Here is a 19,163-nt window from a genome sequence, read left to right as displayed (position 1 = left end):
GTGTATTGCTAGTATACGTAAGGAAAGCTCACTGAGCTACATCGAAACACATGGATTGAATTAACTAAATGTTAATTGATAAATGTCGAGTTGAATTTTTGATCTTGAACTTTGACCTAAAAATCAATATGTCTTTTTTTAGGCCATAGGAAGTTATGTTTATAATTTCATTGCTTACGCTCAAATGATTTTCTATATACTGTACATAGTATCTTGCGAAAATTAAGGTATTACAGACAGACAGAAATTAATACCACCCACTTTAAGTGAAAGCGGCAGACAACATAAAGTATGTTAGTAACGGAGCACAATTGATAAACGTGGAATACTAACAGATTGTTGGAAGACCTGATCGACACTGTCAATGAAAAACCCAAGCAACTTCTTAATATCAACTTCAGAGTACTTATATATACAATCAGGATAATTTTTCAAATGACCAACGACAAGGTAAGTAAATTTTTATTGAAACAAGAAATTTGTGAAACACTGATACCGCCAAAATGGCGTAAGACAGCCTTTGGCTAAGGTTGATGTTTCTTACAAGTCAAACTCCTAAGTCAGAAGATGAAAAATGTGACCAAAAAGAAAGGACTTGTTCTCATTAAACATAGCTGTGAAATATGAAAATGCAAACGCTAATCATTTAAAAATCTGCGCATGAAAAACATAACATGTTGAAAATTTTGTTTCATTATCAAAATAATTTTAAAAATTATATTGACCAGAAAACTTGACTTAAGGTTAAGGATGTTCTCAGTTTATTGTTTTGGGGCCTAATATAAGTCTCTAGGTTCAGAAGTTACTAAGTCAGACGATCTTACCAACTTGAAACCAACAAAAGCAACTATAATCAATCAGTCAACCTCTATTTCAAATTAACAAAGTTCTTGAATTAAAATTTTATTATTAGACTTCATATAAAATTGTGCAAAATAGCAACTTTTCACTATATAATACACTTTCCTAGTCCTAGTTTATTTATTACGTCATTCTATCAAGATAAACGGCCGCCATCATGAGGTGGAAGGCCAAACCCGATGTTATTGTTCTGAAGCCATGAAGTCGGTTCCAGCGTGCGATCTTCTCACGAATCCAAGTCTCACCTGAAAAAAAATATTCTTATTGATTGGTTAATATCTCATAAAATTACAAAAAAATGTCCTGTACGATCCCTTTGAAGGTATCAACTTATTAGTCAATCGTCATCCTCAGTTTAAAAAAAAAATGTACTTAGAACATGCTTTATCGAATCAGCTATCCTATAAATAGGAAATCCAGTAAATTAAATGTAATTAGTACTAATTTCATAAATTAACAATAAAAAAGTATAAAACATCACGTTTGGGACACATAGTTTATTAGAATAGTCCTCAGTTGGACATTTTCATCTAGTCAATAAAACAAGACCCTACCTTTCCTTTCCAGGATGTCGTCTTCGTGGAGTTTTTTGATATCTGGCATCATGACCAGTTTGGTCCACGGCATACCGGTCAGTAAAGTCAAAGCTCCAGCCAACCAGAGGTAGCGATACTGACCGCGGTCAGTGAAATAGTACATGGCCAATCCAGAGGCCGCACCCAGTACAGCAAAAGGTGCCTGTGTGTAGATCAGGTACAATATCGTAAGGCAATGTTATTTATAAAGGATAAAAATATGTTTATACAAGATGTGTTTGTGAAACTCTATGCTCCCGATGGTAACACATCTCTGGAACTGGACGTAGACTAAATTGGTATACACTTCTAAAATGTTTTAAAGATTTTAAATGTATGTTAAAGGTCACAGTTAAGGTCACATGATAAAAAATTCTGTACCAATGGAAAGGTCTTGTCATAATGAACACCCATGAATGTCAAATATTAAACATTGTTAAAGTCTTACCCTTGACAGCGCAATACATGCGTAGTTATGGGCAAGAATAAAGTTGACAACAGACTGGCAAACAGACAGACAGGACAAAAACAATATATACCCCGAGATCTATCCAGGGGCATAAAAATAATTGTGTGGCTTGCGGTTAATTTTTTTTTTACTTATCGCATATACCGGTTTCCGTAAATGCAAATACATGTTAAAACGCACGTAGTTAGTCTGACTTAAAGAATATTTCAATACGGAAGAATTTGATAATGAAATAAATAAATGTTGTACAACCCGGGATCTATAATAATTATATTACATGTGAGAAACTATAATTAGTCCATGAAATATCTAACAACAAACCTGGAGAATACGGGCACGTGTAAACGTCTCTCTCCATTCCTTCAGCAGAGTTTTAGTATCAGGCGCCACGGCAAACATGGTGGGTACCTGGACCACATTTATATACAGGGCAGCCCCTGAAAAATAGGCGCTGCATCCTATAGCAGCATATCCCGCCAAATCCAATAACTTCTGTTTATCCATGGCACGACTGTACTTTCAGTCTACGTGATAGAACAATGACCTAGTTTCATATTTACAGGTGCATACATCTGCTACGCTACCCGTTATTTCTTATTTCGAAGACTGTGCAGATAACATCTATTATTTTATGAAAATTATCATATAAAAGATTTTATCGTCCCTATTATGTAAATTTTACCAATATCCTATTATTTTTATCATTCATTTTTCTAAAATTAAATAATTTATTTAACATCATATTAATAAACCAAAAACAGATTCTGTTAAACTTTATAGATTTTATCTTTAAACTTTATAGATTTTTCAGTGTTGTCTTGGAATACGAACATAATTATAATGTTCTCTGAATCAAAGATTCGGAGGCATATAATTTGTGTCTTTCAGTCTGTCTGTTGATTATTAATCCGTTTGTTCGCTAAAACTTGAACCATGCCCATGACCTTAACATGGTTGGGGCTATAGCACGCTTTGAAATTTCATGTATCTTGTGACAAGCCCTTTTTTTATAACTGACCTAATGTCCTTGACCTTGTAGTATGATCTTTAATTAAACAAGAGGCCCATGGGCCACATCGCTCACATGAGAAGCTTTGACCATGTTATTCTTAACCAGAATTCCCCCTTGTAATACCTATTGTGACCCCATCGTTCCCCAAGGGTAATAATTTCGACGATTTAAAATCTACACTACCCAAGGATGCTTCCGCATAAGTTTCAGCTTTTCTGGCAAAGTAGATCTTGGGAAGATTTTTAAAGTTTTTTTTCTATGTATTTCTATGTAAATCTTTGATTCCCTATTGCCCCGCCCAACCCCTGGGGTCATTATTTGAACAATTTAGAATATACACTACCCCAGGATGCTTTCACCTAAGTTTCAGATTTTCTGGCCCAGTGGTTCTTGAGAAAAAGATTTTTAAAGATTTTTCCTATATATTTCTAAGTAAAACTTTGATTCCCTGTTGTGGCCCCGCCCAACCCAGGGGGTCATGATTTGAACAATTTAGAATCTACACTGCCCTAGGATGCTTCCACATATGTTTCAGCTTTTCTGGCCAAGTAGTTCTTAATTGAGAAGAAGATTTTTAAAGTTTGTTCCTATATTTTTCTAAGTAAAACTTTGATTCCCTGTTGTGGCCCCGCCCAACCCAGGGGGTCATGATTTGAACAATTTACAATCAACACTACCCCAGGATGCTTCCACATAAGTTTCAGCTTGTCTTGCCCGGTGGTTCTTGAGATGATTTTTAAAGATTTTTCCTGTATATTTCTATGTTAAACTTTCGTTCTAGTGTAGACCCGCCCAACCCTCGGGGGCCATGCTTTGAACAATTTAGAATCTACACTACCCCAGGATGCTTCCACATAAGTTTCAGCTTTTCTGGCCCAGTGTTTCTTGAGAAGAAAATTTATAAAATATTTCTATATATTTCTCTGTAAAAATTTGATTCCCTATTGTGGCCCCGCCCAACCCCCGGGGGTCATGATTTGAATAATTTAGAAGCTAAACTATCCCAGGATGCTTCCACATAAGTTTCAGCTTTTCTGGCCCAGTGGTTCTTGAAACGAAGATTTTTTAATGACCCACCCTATTTGTGTCTTTTCTTGATTATCTCCTTTGTGAGAGGACCTGACTCTTCATTTCAACAATTTAAATTTCCCTTCACCCAAGGATGCTTTGTTCCAAGTTTGGTTAAAATTGACCCAATGGTTCTTCAGAAGAAGTCGAAAATGTGAGAAGTTTACAGACGGACGACGGAAAAAATGTGATTAGAAAAGCTAACTTGAGCCTTCGGTTCAGGTGAGCTAAAAAAATTTGACCTTGACCATAATTTCTGAATGGTTGATTCTATACGGCTGTCATGTAGTATATTTTAAATGTGTATTCACCGAGACATGACCTTTCTTTGGGTATTGATATTCATTGACCTTAGAGTTTTACATAAAAAATACCGATGTAAGAATGGGATATCAGGATTAGACAAAGTAGGAACAAATAATAGTACAGTACATAATGTATAGGAAAATAAGTTAAAGGTACTTGGACACAAATTTGAAGTTTTTATTTTCTCAATAATATTACGACTTAGTTATATATTTTAATAGCATTTCACACAAAAATTAATTAAAAACCTTATTTCATTTAAAAGATATCAAAATTTAAAATTTTTTGGCGGGTTTGATTGACACATTCTTGCAATTTCACAAATTAATTTTATTCTTAATCCGTAGGAAAAGTGGCAATCTCGTTTTGTATAAATGAAAAATATTAATACTATAATCCAGAAAAATTCAGAGTAGACATGTTTGAAAGCAAAACAAACACACAATATATTGTCAGTCCGTGCAGTTGTGGTAAGCACACTGTGACGATTGAACGCACCCGGTGAATTGTAAACATAAACAATAACAGAACTCGTGCCCTGTTTACAAAAACTGTGTACATAACACGAGTGTGCTCGATTTGCTAAACTCTGTACGCAACTCTTAGTTCGGAATGACGATACTTGTGAAGGAGTTTTGCTTTCTAATATATCTACTCTGAATAAAATCATTTTTCTAGATAAAAGTTTTAATATTTCTCATTAATACACAACAAGATTGCCACTTTTCCTAAGGATTAAGAATAAGGTTAAAATTTGTGAAAGTGCAAGGATGTGTCAATCAAACCCGCCAAAAAATTTGAAGTTTTAATAACTTTTAAATGAAATAAGATTCTTAATTAATTTTTGTGTGAAATGCTATTAAAATATATAAGTCGTAATATTATAGAGAAAATATTGACTTCAAGTCTGTCTCCAAGTACCTTTAATGGAGGAACGAATGTTTACCAGGTACGGGGGTAGAGTGGGAAGCTTCAGAACTGTAGCTCTCTGTTTGAGAAAATCCGGACAGATAAAGCAGAGATTTAAGAGAGGTCCTTTATTTGTACGAATTTTCTCGATTAGAGAGCTAGTTCTGCAGCTAAGGGGTGGGTGAGTGGGTTTGGAGCAGGTGAAGCTTAATATATTTTAAATGGATTCATATCCAAAAAGAAGATGGATAAGTTATATATGTAACTTACGGATTAAATAGAGGGACAGAAACAGGATTTCCAAGCAAATGAAGGAAAGAAAAGGTAAAACTAAAGTATGTACAGACCTGTTACCGTTAGGGCAAGAATGATGGAACATACCATTTATAGTGACCAATACAGGGATTCCCGGGTTAGAGGAGAAAACGATTAATTTTACAAGATATTTCAGAGTTAGATTTAATTTCAAGTAATTAAAGGGATGGATACATGAAGTATACCATGATAAATCAAGGGAGAATACATAATTTCAAGTTTGGAATGAAGTGTACCATTAGTGACGAGTACGGCTAAAGGGTGTCCAGTTAATGAAGGATTAGAACTTAGGCATACATGTATACTATATATTGATATAATAAAAATCTCAGCTAAATTTAATTTTTCAAGGATCATTTTGTCAATTATGTAAATCTCGATCAGTGAACATAAAATAAAGCAACCAACTGAGGCGGAATTTGATTTTACTTGCATGGAAACAAATAGTTTTCTTTTAATACCTTATGATGTTATCAATCTTTATACTAGTATAAATATATAAATAGGGCCAGTATAATAACCCACAAAATAAAAAAAATTGTTAAATAATTTATTCACATCGTTCTGTAATACAATTAAAAGGTTCTAGCTGCAAAATACACATGTATATCTGAAAAAAAAAATCACATTACTTCGTAATACATAAAGGATTCTTGCTGCAGAATATATTAAAAGTCTTTTTTACTGTATCCAATGCAATAATTGGAAATACTGTAAAATAATGAAGTCAAACTTCACAATATATCATAATCAGGATTACAATGTTTCACCATGCATCATACCAAAAAGATAGAAAAAATATAAAAGATCACATCAGTATCTAATACTGATATCACTCACTATTCAATCGCACACCATATATTAATATACCACAATTTTAAATGTTTTTGTCATTTCCCACCTTGCGTCAAAGAGAAAATTTACATCCTGGACTTCCGGGTCATACACGATGCCATTCACAAGTTTACATCCGGGTCATGTACACCGCGGCTAACATAAGGTTGGCACTGAGATCAGAGAGGGCGGTCCGGACGCCATGACGACGACTCCAAAGGCGGATCTTGTCTCGGACCCATTGTTCTCCTTTAACAATAAAACCAATTGATTACATTATGCATAAAATATTAAGTTGCATATGTGGCCCATCTTAAAAACTATCCATACGCAGGAGAAAGTTAATATGCACTTCAAGTGGGTGATTAGGTCAACGAATTAAGTTTCTTGGTCTTAATTAAGGAAGGATGCATTTTTTTCCTGTTTAATTCTGAGTCCTTTGGTGTACTTTTCTTGATTATCTCCACAGATAAGTTTGGTTGAAATTGACTGACTTTAGAAAAAGCATAAATTTGATATTCATGCCACAAAATGCACCGCAAAGTTCTTGGTACCTTAGAAAACCAGCATATATTCGCATAAATTTCTTGATTATCTCCACAGATAAGTTTGGTTGAAATTGACTGACTTTAGAAAAAGCATAAATTTGATATTCATGCCACAAAATGCACCGCAAAGTTCTTGGTACCTTAGAAAACCAGCATATATTCGCATAAATTTCGTGACATATGAAAATTATATTTCTTTTTCCAGTGATTTCAAAAAATTCAGAAAATCTTTTCAATGTTTAAATCAGTCTTACCCTCTTTTTCGACCACGTCGTCTTCCAAGAGACGCTTTATATCTGGCATCATAACAATAAACGTCCAGGGGACAACAGCCAAGATGGCTGCTGCGCTACCGAACCACAGCCATCGGTATTTAGACTGCTCGTGAAGTCCCACCAGAACTGCCGAGGCTGCTGATGTCAATGCAAAACCACTCTACAAGCAGACAGTCAAACACGGTTATTGGAATTTGAACAAGACGAAGAAATGATTAATTCTTCTTTAAGGTATATACATCAATCTCAGACTTAAATGAAATATTTCATACATTGACAGATTTTGGGATAAAAGGGGAAAGGGACTAAAATGAAAGAACGTATGCATCCTTATAAAAGTTAAATCTCATAAGCACTCTGTGCGTTTCTTTTGCATATATTGTACCCTTCCTGGAAATTTTCTATCCACCCCTGACAGATTAAAAGCTTTTTTTAAACAAATGGGTAAGTGCCATCATCATGATTTTCCATTGATTTCCGAAGCAATCGATCTAGAAAGATTGTCTAACGGATATTTCCGATCGTCATTTTACCGATTCTAAATATATCAAGATGTCGCAATCGTCGGAAACAGATAATGCATTATCGCTGGGCAGATTGCAGAACCATGCATGTACGTGCATGTTTGCTAGTATCGATATTTTTTCCCCATTTTTATCAAGACAACGGCGCTATCAGATATGAAAGACGTCCAGTTTGGGGGAAAGGATAAAAATATTTTTAAGACATGATGAAAGAGACCAATAGTAAAATGAACATCTCCAATATTATAGGTGCTTTAAAAATGTAAGCATGCATCTACTATGCACATTAAAATGATATTCACAAAACAATTACTGGAACATAAGATCAGGGCCTCATTTTTCATGCAAACATCTGAGAACCATGGATTCAGTCACACAAGACATTAGAGAATGAAGTGTCAAGGTTAACAACCTTTATCGTGTGTCACACTTTATATTAAATTATGCAGGTCCTTCTTACTATTTTCATGCATATTTAGCAGTATATTTACCTGGTATTTTTTGGCTCGTACAAACATCTCCTTCCATAACGCTCTCATCGCCTTTGTGTCTTTGACCTGCATCATTGCAGGAGTCTGGACAAAGTTAACATAGTATGCTGAGCCCACGAACATGGAGACGCATCCTATAGCAGTGTAGGCCCCAAAATCTGCCAGATTCTGTCGGTTCATCGTGAATATTTGACTGTATCTGTACTTCACAAAGCGTGTCTTCTCGTTACTGTGTCCTAATTTATACCACGTTCAGATGTATAGATATATCTTCGTTTAAACAAAATTTATGATGCGTTCCGAGTAAAGGGTCGTTGGTCGATCTAGTGAAATCGAAACAAGAGATTTCGTCGATTTTTTTCTGACGAAATTTTACCTGTATTTACCAAGTTCGGATCAATAACCTTAAAGAATTTGTTGTACATTGTAAATCAATGTTTACAACGGTTTACCCTTCAAATATTTATTTTTAGACTTCAGGGACCCAATATTTATTTTTAGACTTAAGCAATCCCTTCTAAACAAGTACTTTAAAGTACAGCTGAGAATACACATGTATACATGTACCGTTAACTAATAAAGTTAAATATTTGTTGACACTAGACAAATATTATTTTTTAATAATGACAAATACATTTAATGTGTGTGATATGCGACTGTGAGGGTGTGTGAAGGTATGTCTGTAAAATTTTAAATCTACATTTTGAGTAAAAGTACAAGAGCTGTGGTGATATATAATTTAGGACAAACTTTTATTAAGAAATATACGTGTACTTAACTTAAAATTTCAGCAACTGATATAATTATATGTCTGTCTTCAATACTTGTGACATGCTGGTATTAAAACCACTCAAATACTTGTAACAATTAATTTCAGCTTACTAATGGGCACTAATCATAATACGAACACGCACATAATATTGTTTAAATGTATTTTATTGTGACCTTGCCATACAAAAAGTGATATATAAAGAAAAAATAAATACACCAGCCTCACTTACTAAACACACTTCAAACAGAACACATGAATGTTACTAAAACGTTGAAGACTGCATTATAAAGTGCGCAATAATATTGCACTTGAAGACATTTGAAACATAGTTATGCTTCAATCTGCGTTCCTCTTCTTTCTTCTTATATTAAGAAGCTATAACTTAATTAAAAACACCATTTAATAATATCTTTCTTAGCATGGTATTCATATTATAGTCAATAAAATTCACTATTTCCAAAAAAAAAAATCCTTACACATAAAAAAATAAAACAGCCTGGCTAGCCTCTAGTCACTGCTGACAGGAAGTCATCATGCATTATTAGGATTGGTCCATCTTTTCAGATGTTGGACTAGATTCACAAAATCACTTCTCCTCCTCTTCATGTCATGTCTACTGAATGGCATTCTGAAAGTGAAGTCTCTATTTCTGGGTCAATATGTGAAGTTTCCATTGTTGGGTCAATATGAGAAGTTTCCATTGCTGGTTCAATATGTGAAGGCTCTGGTACTGGTTCAATATGTGAAAAATCTGGTGCTGGTTCAATATGTGAAGACTCTGGTTTTGGGTCAATTTGTGAAGACTCTGGTGCTGGGTCAATACATGAAGACTCTGGTGCTGGGTCAATATGTGAAGACTCTTGTGCTGGGTCAATATGTGCTGGGTCAATATGTGAAGACTCTGGTGCTGGGTCAATATGTGCTGGGTCAATACGTGAAGACTCAGGTGCTGGGTCAATATGTGAAGACTCTGGTGCTGGGTCAATACATGAAGACTCTGTAGCTTGGTCAATATTCATACTCTCCTGTAAACTCATGCCACCAGCACTGTCTTCTATCTTCATATCCTTTCTTCCACTTATTGCGTCATTTCCTCCTTCTTCCGGTAATGACACCACAGTTTGAATCATCTGGTGATCAGGTATAAAGCCCCGAGTCGTTCCAGCATCAGAGACTTCTGTAATATCTCCTGGATAAGCAGCATTTATTTCAGAACTATTATCCTGACCTGTAACATTTTCAGGTGATTCTTGTTGATCGACTTCTCGTTTCTGACTCTCTCCCCCTGGGTACACAGTATCTGCGTCAGGCTGCGTCCTTTTCCTGGCCCGGTGCAGCTGTACGGAATCTGTGTTTTGGACATCCTCCAGGAACTGAGCCAGTAAGGGGATGGCATTAAATGTCGCCTCGTAAAAGACACAGTCTGCTACTGACTGCTCTGACTCCGACACTGAAATCATATATAAGGAGGAACCGATTATACATTTAACAGTTTTTGCTCTCTTTAAAGCGAATTTAAACCAAACACCATCCTTTTATAAATGATAATCACTCTAAAATGGAAAGTCTGAGTAGTTTTATCTCATTCTCTGCTTTTTTACACAAAAAGTAATGTTAAGGATTTTCATAATTTCCTGATGATTCAGAAAAAAAGTTTTTGGGAACTGCTAAAAAACATATCAATTTTACTTTCGATTTGAGTGAATATGATTTTCATAATGAATAGGCATTAAATGAATGATATGATAGTATACTTTACCCTGTGTTGGAGCCTGGTAAGAAGAAAACAGCGAAAGAGTAGGTTCTCTGGTCAAGATGGTCTTGAATAAACAACCTATCTCTACCAGTATCTATAAACAGGTAATATATTATAAAGTAAAAGGAAAAAATTCTGAATAACAATTATCTATACCCAATAAACATATACAGAACAACTACTTAATAATTACTGATAAATATCGGTAACACCAAAATTCATTCCTTCATCAAAGATATTTTAAGATCCTGAAGGGGGGAGGAAAATTAAATTCTTGGTACTTACGTGCACTAAAAAATAAGTCACTATGACATACTTTTTACTATTTCTGAGGATGCATAAACTGATAAAATGTGATCACCAACAACTCAGAAAAACTAAAACTTAAATGTAGTTGACTTTTCGCTTCCTTTTAACATAACCTACCTCCAATAGTTCCGTCAGATGACTGGGTATGAGGTAAGGCAGGTAGCGGTTACATATGTTAGTGAAGGAGATGCCGGGGTTAGACACGATATACAGGAGTACCGCCTGAAGCATGAAGGAGAAGACCGACTTGTTAAGGTAGCCTTCTGGTTTCTTCCACGGCATAATCTGAAGGCGGATCTTCTCATATGTGCTATAAAAATAATGCAAAATCAGTTCAAACAACGAGGAAAATTTCAGAATCGATTAACATGATCTTCTTGTTTTTTGTTTTGGAGGGGGGGGGGTCATTCTTCATACCAGCGATATATTCTGACCATGCAAATCTCTTAAATAATCAAGTACATGTACATACATTTTTTCAAAAATGTCATACGACTCCAATTAGCATATTCAAGACAATCATTCAATCCGAAACCTTAATGCCTTGGGTCCTACAGGAATTGAATCATTTTCTTCCTGCGTCTTCTTTTTGGGTGACCTTGACCTTGTGTATCGTCCTAATCGGGTGTTAATCAGCTCCTTTCCTTTTCTGTCGCTCAAGGTTTCAACTCCTGGTCCACCATCTGTCGTTTCTGATTCAATATTCTCTGGACTTTCGTTAATTTCTGTTTGGGTAGTAACTGATGTGACCTTGGTCGCTGTCATTTGGACCTCAGCTGACTCTTTTTCACAGACGCTTTTCTTTACTTCGTCATCGTCTAAGGTTTTCGTGTCCACCAGGCTGGTGGAAGAGTTTTCATCCTCGATCTCTGGTTTGACAGAACTTTGTGTAGATTTTCCAGACTGCTGCTCTGCTTTTTCAGATAGCAGCTCAGTGTTTGATTTTGTAGAACTCTGCAGTGTCTCATTATAGTTATCTTTAGAGGAGTCTTTACTTAAAAACAGTTGGTCTTCCTTCTATATAAAAAAAAGAAAATAATTTCACTGTAAAGAATCTTTCTCTATGACGCGTACATAAAACCTCCTACGTTCTATGACCAGTATAGAGTTATCTTTCTTTTTCCTTTAGCGACATTGATTTTCGGGCCTTTGAGCTAATTTGCTTTTTTCCCCTATCATATCAATAAGAATTTTGAAGTTTTTTCCCTTTCAATATCTGATGACCGACTTTAAAGTAACTCTTAATTCATTTTGAGATGACTGTAAATACAATATTTTGTAGCTATACCTTACAATAATAAAAGACAGTAACTACAAACCTGTGAAACCACGGGTTCTCTCAACGTACACGAATTTCATTAGATGTTTTCATACAATTGAAAAACCACTACATTAAATTGGCCTTACCGTTTAATCATCGACCTCGATTTTTATCAGTTTTTAAAATTTTCTTTCTCACGATATTAAAGAAGAATGTTCTTCAAAGTTATTGCTGTTATCAGCAATATATACAAGAACTAATATAGCAAAAGTTCCTACATTTTTATGAATTAAAAAAAAAAGACTTTCTGGCGCTTTATTCCCATCAAATATGCAATCGAATACAGATTTTTTTCACATGGCCTTCAAATTTAAAACTTTCCAATCACTGTCATCACGTGTATCAGTAAAATCACTCGTAATATGATTAAAATAATGAAAATTGAATTGGAACAATGTTGTTATATAGGAGTACAGATTTGTTTAAAAAATGTTCCTAAAAATCATAAATTACAAAGAATGATATAAAAACTGGTTCCTTAAAAAAAAATCTTGACGCACCGCTTCGGCCACCACTTCCCTATGGTGCCCGCGCCCTCTAGTGTCTCTGTAGTTGTGAATGACCCAGGGCCGACAATTGGGCAGGGACACATACTTTATACTGGTTATTCCCACTCGTAGAATCTGGAAAGCATAAAAAGTACCCAATTAATTAAAAGAAGGAAGATTTAAATAAACCCTACTATAGTAAAATAATTAATCACAAATTAACACAGAGAACATACAAATATATCTACATTAAAACAATTAATGACAAAATTTACGACATTTACTAATCTTAAGTTATGAATTAAATGGCAGCATTGTTATTTTTTTCATCATAAATAGTTTTGTTTATATCTGATGTATTGCAGAAAGGAAATGTGAAATGGAATAAAACACCGAAACGAGTTGTAATGTATTTTTCCTTCAAAATCGGGAAATCACAAGTTATGATGGTAAATCAAACTCGCAGAGAGAATGTTAACGAGAGACTTGTTCATAGATGGTTTCAGAGATTTTGGGCGGTTAATAGGTAAATAAATGATCATTTGGGGACACAAATACCGAAAGATAGGAGGTCGGGTGGAAACGCTCAATGGCGTCGACGTTGTCGTAAAAGAGATTAGTGGCAGTTTGAGTGATATGGGACACTTTTAAGTTTGTCTTATGGTATTGTTCAAAGAATTTTGATGAAGGATTAAATTATAGATAAAGTGTACAATTGGTGCCAATTGTTCTTAAATAAAATAAAATATGTGAATGTTTTGTGAATATCAATTTTTTTTTAATAAAACGATGGTAAGGCGTTTTTAAAAGTGTATGACGGCGCATATCCGTTTTATGACGTTATTTAGGTGCGGCGACTACCATAATCGCACTTTGTGTTTAATTCGATATTTTAAAAATATAAATCATTTTAATTTGAATTTTTCAGGACTGATTTAAAATAAATATAGCTTCCATCATGTATAATTTTGTTAATTTACGTCGACTAGGAGAAATTTTATCAAAGATGTGACATTACTTTTGGATCAACCCTCGTATCTACATTAAAACAATTAATGTTTCTTGATTTGTAGCATTTATTACAAAGAAATGAAATAATTGGCACCTATATGTATCTTTATAGAGTTTATTGAACTCGTAAATTCTCAGAATCTATTTAGCATGTCAATGTGTAGCTTGTCGCCATTGTTTGTGAAGAGGACATCGACACAGAATATCTGTCAGCTCTTTCTGACAGCTGTTAATGCATACCAACAACGACAAATAGAAACTTTTATTAAATACAGAATTAAGCTAGGAAATAAACGCCACTTTTTTGGATTATATTTACGAGGGGGTATCAAAAAAAAGTTCGTGGACTAGCGCCATAAAATTAAAACCGCTTTAGGTACATTGATGAATTTTAAAATATCTAGTTAGCATCATCTTTCCTATCTATAGAATCAACCACAAATCATTAATTTCATTTTTAAGAAATTAGTACTGATTTTGTAAGCAATGGTATGTCCAGACGGCGCAACCTCGAACACGTCGTTTTTTCGACTTAATTGTAACTGAGAAAATATCTTTTGATATGAACGTTTGACATCCAAAAATCCCGTTAATTCAGGTATATGTTGGGACACTATTGTTCTTGAAAATTTGGAATTTTTACCTCATTCTGAAGGTTCTATGAATTTTATGGTAAATTTTACATGGAGTTTCCAAACGAATAGGTCCTTGAAAATGACGTCAAAAGAGGGGAGGGGTTTCATTTCCTAACATTCTATAAAGTGTTGCCCCTGAAAAAACTGGTATAAACCTAGGAAATTTTTAAACTGGATACAGAGAAATAAAATGCATCCAGAGTAGTTATTTTTTAATTCCAAAATAGATTCAGGGAGAAAAGGGATGCACAGTTAATGTCGGTTTGTAGTCAAGGTGTGAAAAATCAATCATGCCAAAAAATGACGTTGATCATATGTTGTCGATATTAAACTTCAAAAAGCAAAATATGCTGGCACAATCAAGCGAGGATCTCTCCCAATGTATAAATCCATTTGCAATATTACATGTATATGAATTGAAAGCCGCTGTTCATGACACTGTAAAGTCATATAAACAAGACGGGTTTTAGTCCTTACTCAGCTCCAGGGAATCTCATAAAAATAAGTGTATAAGGTAGAAGAAGTGGACATTGTAAAAACAATGACGTTGTCGGACGTCATGAAACTAAACGGCAACGGCGCCAATCATACAATAAACAAAAGCGGGAGGGTATATAGTAATCGGTATTTCCGTCGTCCGTCCGTCTGTTACGCTTTGGGGTACCCAGGTGATCCTCTCATACCACTGAATGAAATTTGATGAAACTTTCACAGAATCTTTATTACATATTCCATTGTGCACCTCCTATTTTACTTTTTGATCCGACACATATTTTGGGTTTCCCGGCCACAGGAAAACATGGACTTTTTCATTAGTTAAAACCATATGGGAGGCGAGGGGTATCATTTAGTGAGCTCATCGCTCACAGTACCTCTAGTTTTATAATGATTTAGCAAATAATGAACGTATCAAGCTAAAATTTTCAACATTTCTTTATATTTTGTTGTTTTATATCCCTTATAAATCTTGAAAGCACAGACTACATAGTACTAATTTTATAGCCTCAGTCCACGAACTTTTTGATAACCCCTCGTACTCCATATTTTTTTTATTTACAGCTTCAAAACATTCATGGACATGGAGATGGGTTTTAACTTTTAACTGTCGCTTTTATATTCAACGTAAAGATATTGAAGCAGAAGAAAATCCATCCCAGTCTGCAACAAAACTTAAAGCATTGAAGAGTATTATGAATTTAATGGCTCTTTGCTCATAATAATGTCTATCACTGCCTTCCATAGATAGACTTAATACGCGGTAATAATTTCAATACCCGGTAATAAAAATACGTAACACATACAATAAAACACCGTAAAACGACAGACCTGTAGTATTTTCCAGGTATTAATATAGCGGGTGCCACACATTTTTTTCTAATTTTGAGGGGAAAGTCTAAATTTCAAACCAGATTTCGCCCAATAACCATTCTTTATATGATATCGAACCATTTCTTATTAAATGTCCATTAATACGGTTGCAGTAATACTTTTCTTCACTATACATTCTTTGCCCCTGAAGCCATTTTGAGATACATATAATAATTTCACCATTATTCGCTATGGAAGGGCGTTGAAGTAGAGTCAGCATTCGGAGATGATGGCGTCTCCGTATAAGCAAACAAGAGGCCCATGGGCCTTATAGGTTACCTGCGTTTGGTTACTTAATACCCATAGACAGGGCAGGGGAACAAAAAATGCAATTCGACTAATCATGAACCCCTGACCCTTGGTCCACACATTTCACAATTTTGGAAAAGGCACCCTTGCAAATCAAAAATGTTTGATTAATACCTGCAAGGAGAAGATTTTAATTAATTCATTTTCAGTACATAAGTAGAGCCCCCCCCCCCAAGAATGGCCCTTGTTCATCATAGCTATATAGGTAGTTCATCCCCTTGATACCCAGGTGCAGAGAAGAAAATTTTCGAAGATTTATTAATATATAATCAATAGAGACCAATCCTAAGACCAGTACCCCTGACCCTGGGGCCATAAAATTCACAATTTTGGAAAAGGCATTCTTGCTCATCATAACTATGTACTCATTAAGTTTATTTAATATCCAGGAGCAGAGAAGAAGATTTCTAAAGAATTAATGTATATTCTCTATATAATCAATAGAGCCCCGCCCTAACACCAGAACCCCTGACCCCCGGGGCCATAAAATTCACAAATTTGGAAAAGGAATTCTATTGAAGATTTTTAAAGATTGCATTAATTTTAGTGGTTTTGGCCCCATCCCTCAGGCCCCAGGCGGCAGGGACCATGAAATTCACAGTTGTTGTTCCCCTTCAACCATGAATGCTTTATGCCAAATTTGGTGGAAATTGGTTGAGTGGTTGCAGAGAAGAAGCTTAAAATGTTCAAATGTTAACACACGACCCCACATAATACAATAGGTCACCTGAGTTTACTCAGGTGACCAAAAATTCACAATTTTGGAAGAGACATTCTTGCTCATCACAACTATATACTTAGTTAGCTTGTTGAATACCCTGGAGCAGAGAAGAAGATTTTCAAAGAATTTCTGTAGTCTCACTATATAATCAATAGAGCCACACCCTAACACCAGAACCCCTTACCCTGGGGCCATAAAATTCCAATTTGTGGCAAAAGGCGTTGAAAATTGGCAAGTAGTTTTTTAGAAGCAGAGAAGATTTTTAAATGTTAATGCATTTTCACTATATATAAAGTTTGATCAGAGCCCCAGAACCTGGGGCCATGAATTTCACAATTTTGGTAGAGGAAAAATGGCCATTACATTCATGCAACACAGTGATTGCTAATAAAGTAAAGAAGAAGATTTTAAAGATGTTTATGTTATGGTTTTGAATTTAATGAAAGAAAATTCACAATTTTTGTTCCCCTTCAACCATGAATGCTTTATGCCAAATTTGGTGGAAATTGGTTGAGTGGTTGTCTATTCGATTAAAACCACCTCAAGGTATATTGTAGCACGGTAATTCTGAACATTTTCTCTTTCACTGCTATTTTAATTAATGAGGAGAAATGATATAGATTTATATACTAGATACATCTAAATGTATTTATGCATATACAGAATGTATGTAGTTTTTGATTTGAAGGTTTACAAGAGGCCCATGGGCCACATCGCTCACCTGACCACTGTGGCAAGGAAAAAGTATAAATTGGTTTTATTATTGAAAAGTTTAAATCCAAAAGTAAACCTTTGACCAGTTATAGATTTGCTATTCTTGAGAAGATGATTTTTAAAGAATTTTCCTATATATTTCTTATTAAAAATTTGGTCGGCCATTGTGGCCCCGCCCTACCCCCAGGGGTCATGATTTGAACAAACTTGAATCAACACTACCTGAGCATGCTTCCATATAAATATAATCAATCATGGCTTTGTAATTCTTGAGAAGAAGATTTTTAAAGAATTTTCCTATATATTTCTATGTAAAACTTTGGTCAGCCATTGTGGCCCCGCCCTACCCCCAGGGGTCATAATTTTGAACAATTTTGAATCTACACTACCTGAGGATGCTTCCGTATAAATCTGATCAATCATGGCTTTGTTATACTTGAGAAGAAGATTTTTAAAGAATTTTCCTATAAATTTCTATGTAAAACTTTGGTCAGCCATTGTGGCCCCGCCCTACCCCCAGGGGTCATAATTTTGAACAAATTTGAATCTACACTACCTGAGCATGCTTCCGTATAAATCTGATCAATCATGGCTTTGTTATACTTGAGAAGAAGATTTTTAAAGAATTTCCCTACATATTTCTATTTAAAACTTTGGTTGGCCATTGTGGCCCCACCCTACCCCCGGGGGTCATGATTTGAACAAACTTGAATCTACACTACCTGAGGATGCTTCAATATAAATATGATCAATCATGGCTTTGTTATTCTTGAGAAGAAGATTTTTAAAGAATTTTCCTATATATTTCTATGTAAAATTTTGGTTGACCATTTTGGCCCCGCCCTACCCCCAGGGGTCATGATTTGAACAAACTTGAATCTACACTACCTGAGGATGCTTCCATATAAATATGATCAATCATGGCTTTGTTATTCTTGAGAAGAAGATTTTTAAAGAATTTTCCTATATATTTCTATGTAAAAACTTTGGTCGACCATTGTGGCCCCGCCCTACCCCCGGGGGTCATGATTTGAACAAATTTGAATCTACACTACCTGAGGATGTTTCCATGGCTTTGTTATTCTTGAGAAGAAGATTTTAAAAGAATTTTCCTATATATTTCTATGTAAAATTTTGGTGGGCATTTTTCCTGGCACAGTGGTTCTTGAGAAGAAGATTTTTAAAACATACCACCAAATTTTCATTAATTCCCAATTATCTCCCCCTTAAATGAAGGCGTGGCCCTTCATTTGAACAAACTTAAATCCCCTTCACCCAAGGATGCTTTGTGGCAAGTTTGGTTGAAATTGGCCCAGCGGTTCTTGAGAAGAGGTCGAAAATGTGAAAAGTTTACAGACAGACAGACAGACGGACGCCGGGCAAAATGTGATCAGAAAAGCTCACTTGAGCCTTCGGCTCAGGTGAGCTAAAAATCTAGTTAATTTCAATTTGGTTGTTCAAAATATTGAAAGTACTTTCAATCTAAATTGTCTTTTGTCTGGAAACTATACTATTTTCTTTCCACTTTATTCTCTACATGTGTAGGGTGAATTTCTTATAAAATTCACATGA

At 35.0% G+C, this 19,163-nt stretch overlaps 2 protein-coding genes across 2 annotated transcripts in view; both read right to left on the bottom strand.

The window, feature by feature from the left end:
• Positions 1 to 887: 887 nt before the first annotated feature.
• On the bottom strand, positions 888 to 2,476 carry LOC134262497 (uncharacterized). The gene is made up of 3 exons (XM_062744892.1): positions 2,227 to 2,476; positions 1,416 to 1,599; positions 888 to 1,106 (listed from the first exon to the last, which is right to left on the bottom strand). Exons 1-3 carry the CDS (start codon positions 2,407 to 2,409, stop codon positions 985 to 987), a joined length of 489 nt encoding a protein of 162 aa, XP_062600876.1. The 5' UTR covers positions 2,410 to 2,476; the 3' UTR covers positions 888 to 984.
• Positions 2,477 to 6,049: 3,573 nt separating this feature from the next.
• Positions 6,050 to 19,163, bottom strand: part of LOC134262505 (general transcription factor 3C polypeptide 1-like) — a 124,241-nt gene continuing 111,127 nt past the window's right edge. The window contains exons 17-24 of the mRNA XM_062744905.1: positions 12,846 to 12,968; positions 11,560 to 12,041; positions 11,142 to 11,334; positions 10,719 to 10,809; positions 9,577 to 10,409; positions 8,188 to 8,436; positions 7,152 to 7,332; positions 6,050 to 6,598 (exon numbers count right to left, since the gene is read on the bottom strand). Of these exons, the coding sequence (XP_062600889.1) occupies positions 6,480 to 6,598; positions 7,152 to 7,332; positions 8,188 to 8,436; positions 9,577 to 10,409; positions 10,719 to 10,809; positions 11,142 to 11,334; positions 11,560 to 12,041; positions 12,846 to 12,968 (2,271 nt within the window). The 3' untranslated portion in view covers positions 6,050 to 6,479. The remainder of the gene's footprint in view (positions 6,599 to 7,151; positions 7,333 to 8,187; positions 8,437 to 9,576; positions 10,410 to 10,718; positions 10,810 to 11,141; positions 11,335 to 11,559; positions 12,042 to 12,845; positions 12,969 to 19,163) is intronic.

The sequence above is a fragment of the Saccostrea cucullata genome, unplaced genomic scaffold (genome assembly GCF_032062105.1).
Source record: "Saccostrea cucullata isolate Sc308-1 unplaced genomic scaffold, CSIRO_AGI_Scuc_v1 ctg379, whole genome shotgun sequence".
NCBI classification, from domain to species: Eukaryota; Metazoa; Mollusca; class Bivalvia; order Ostreida; family Ostreidae; genus Saccostrea; species Saccostrea cuccullata.
The sequence above is the reverse complement of the archived record's forward strand: the minus strand, read 5'-3'. Positions and strand labels throughout refer to the sequence as shown.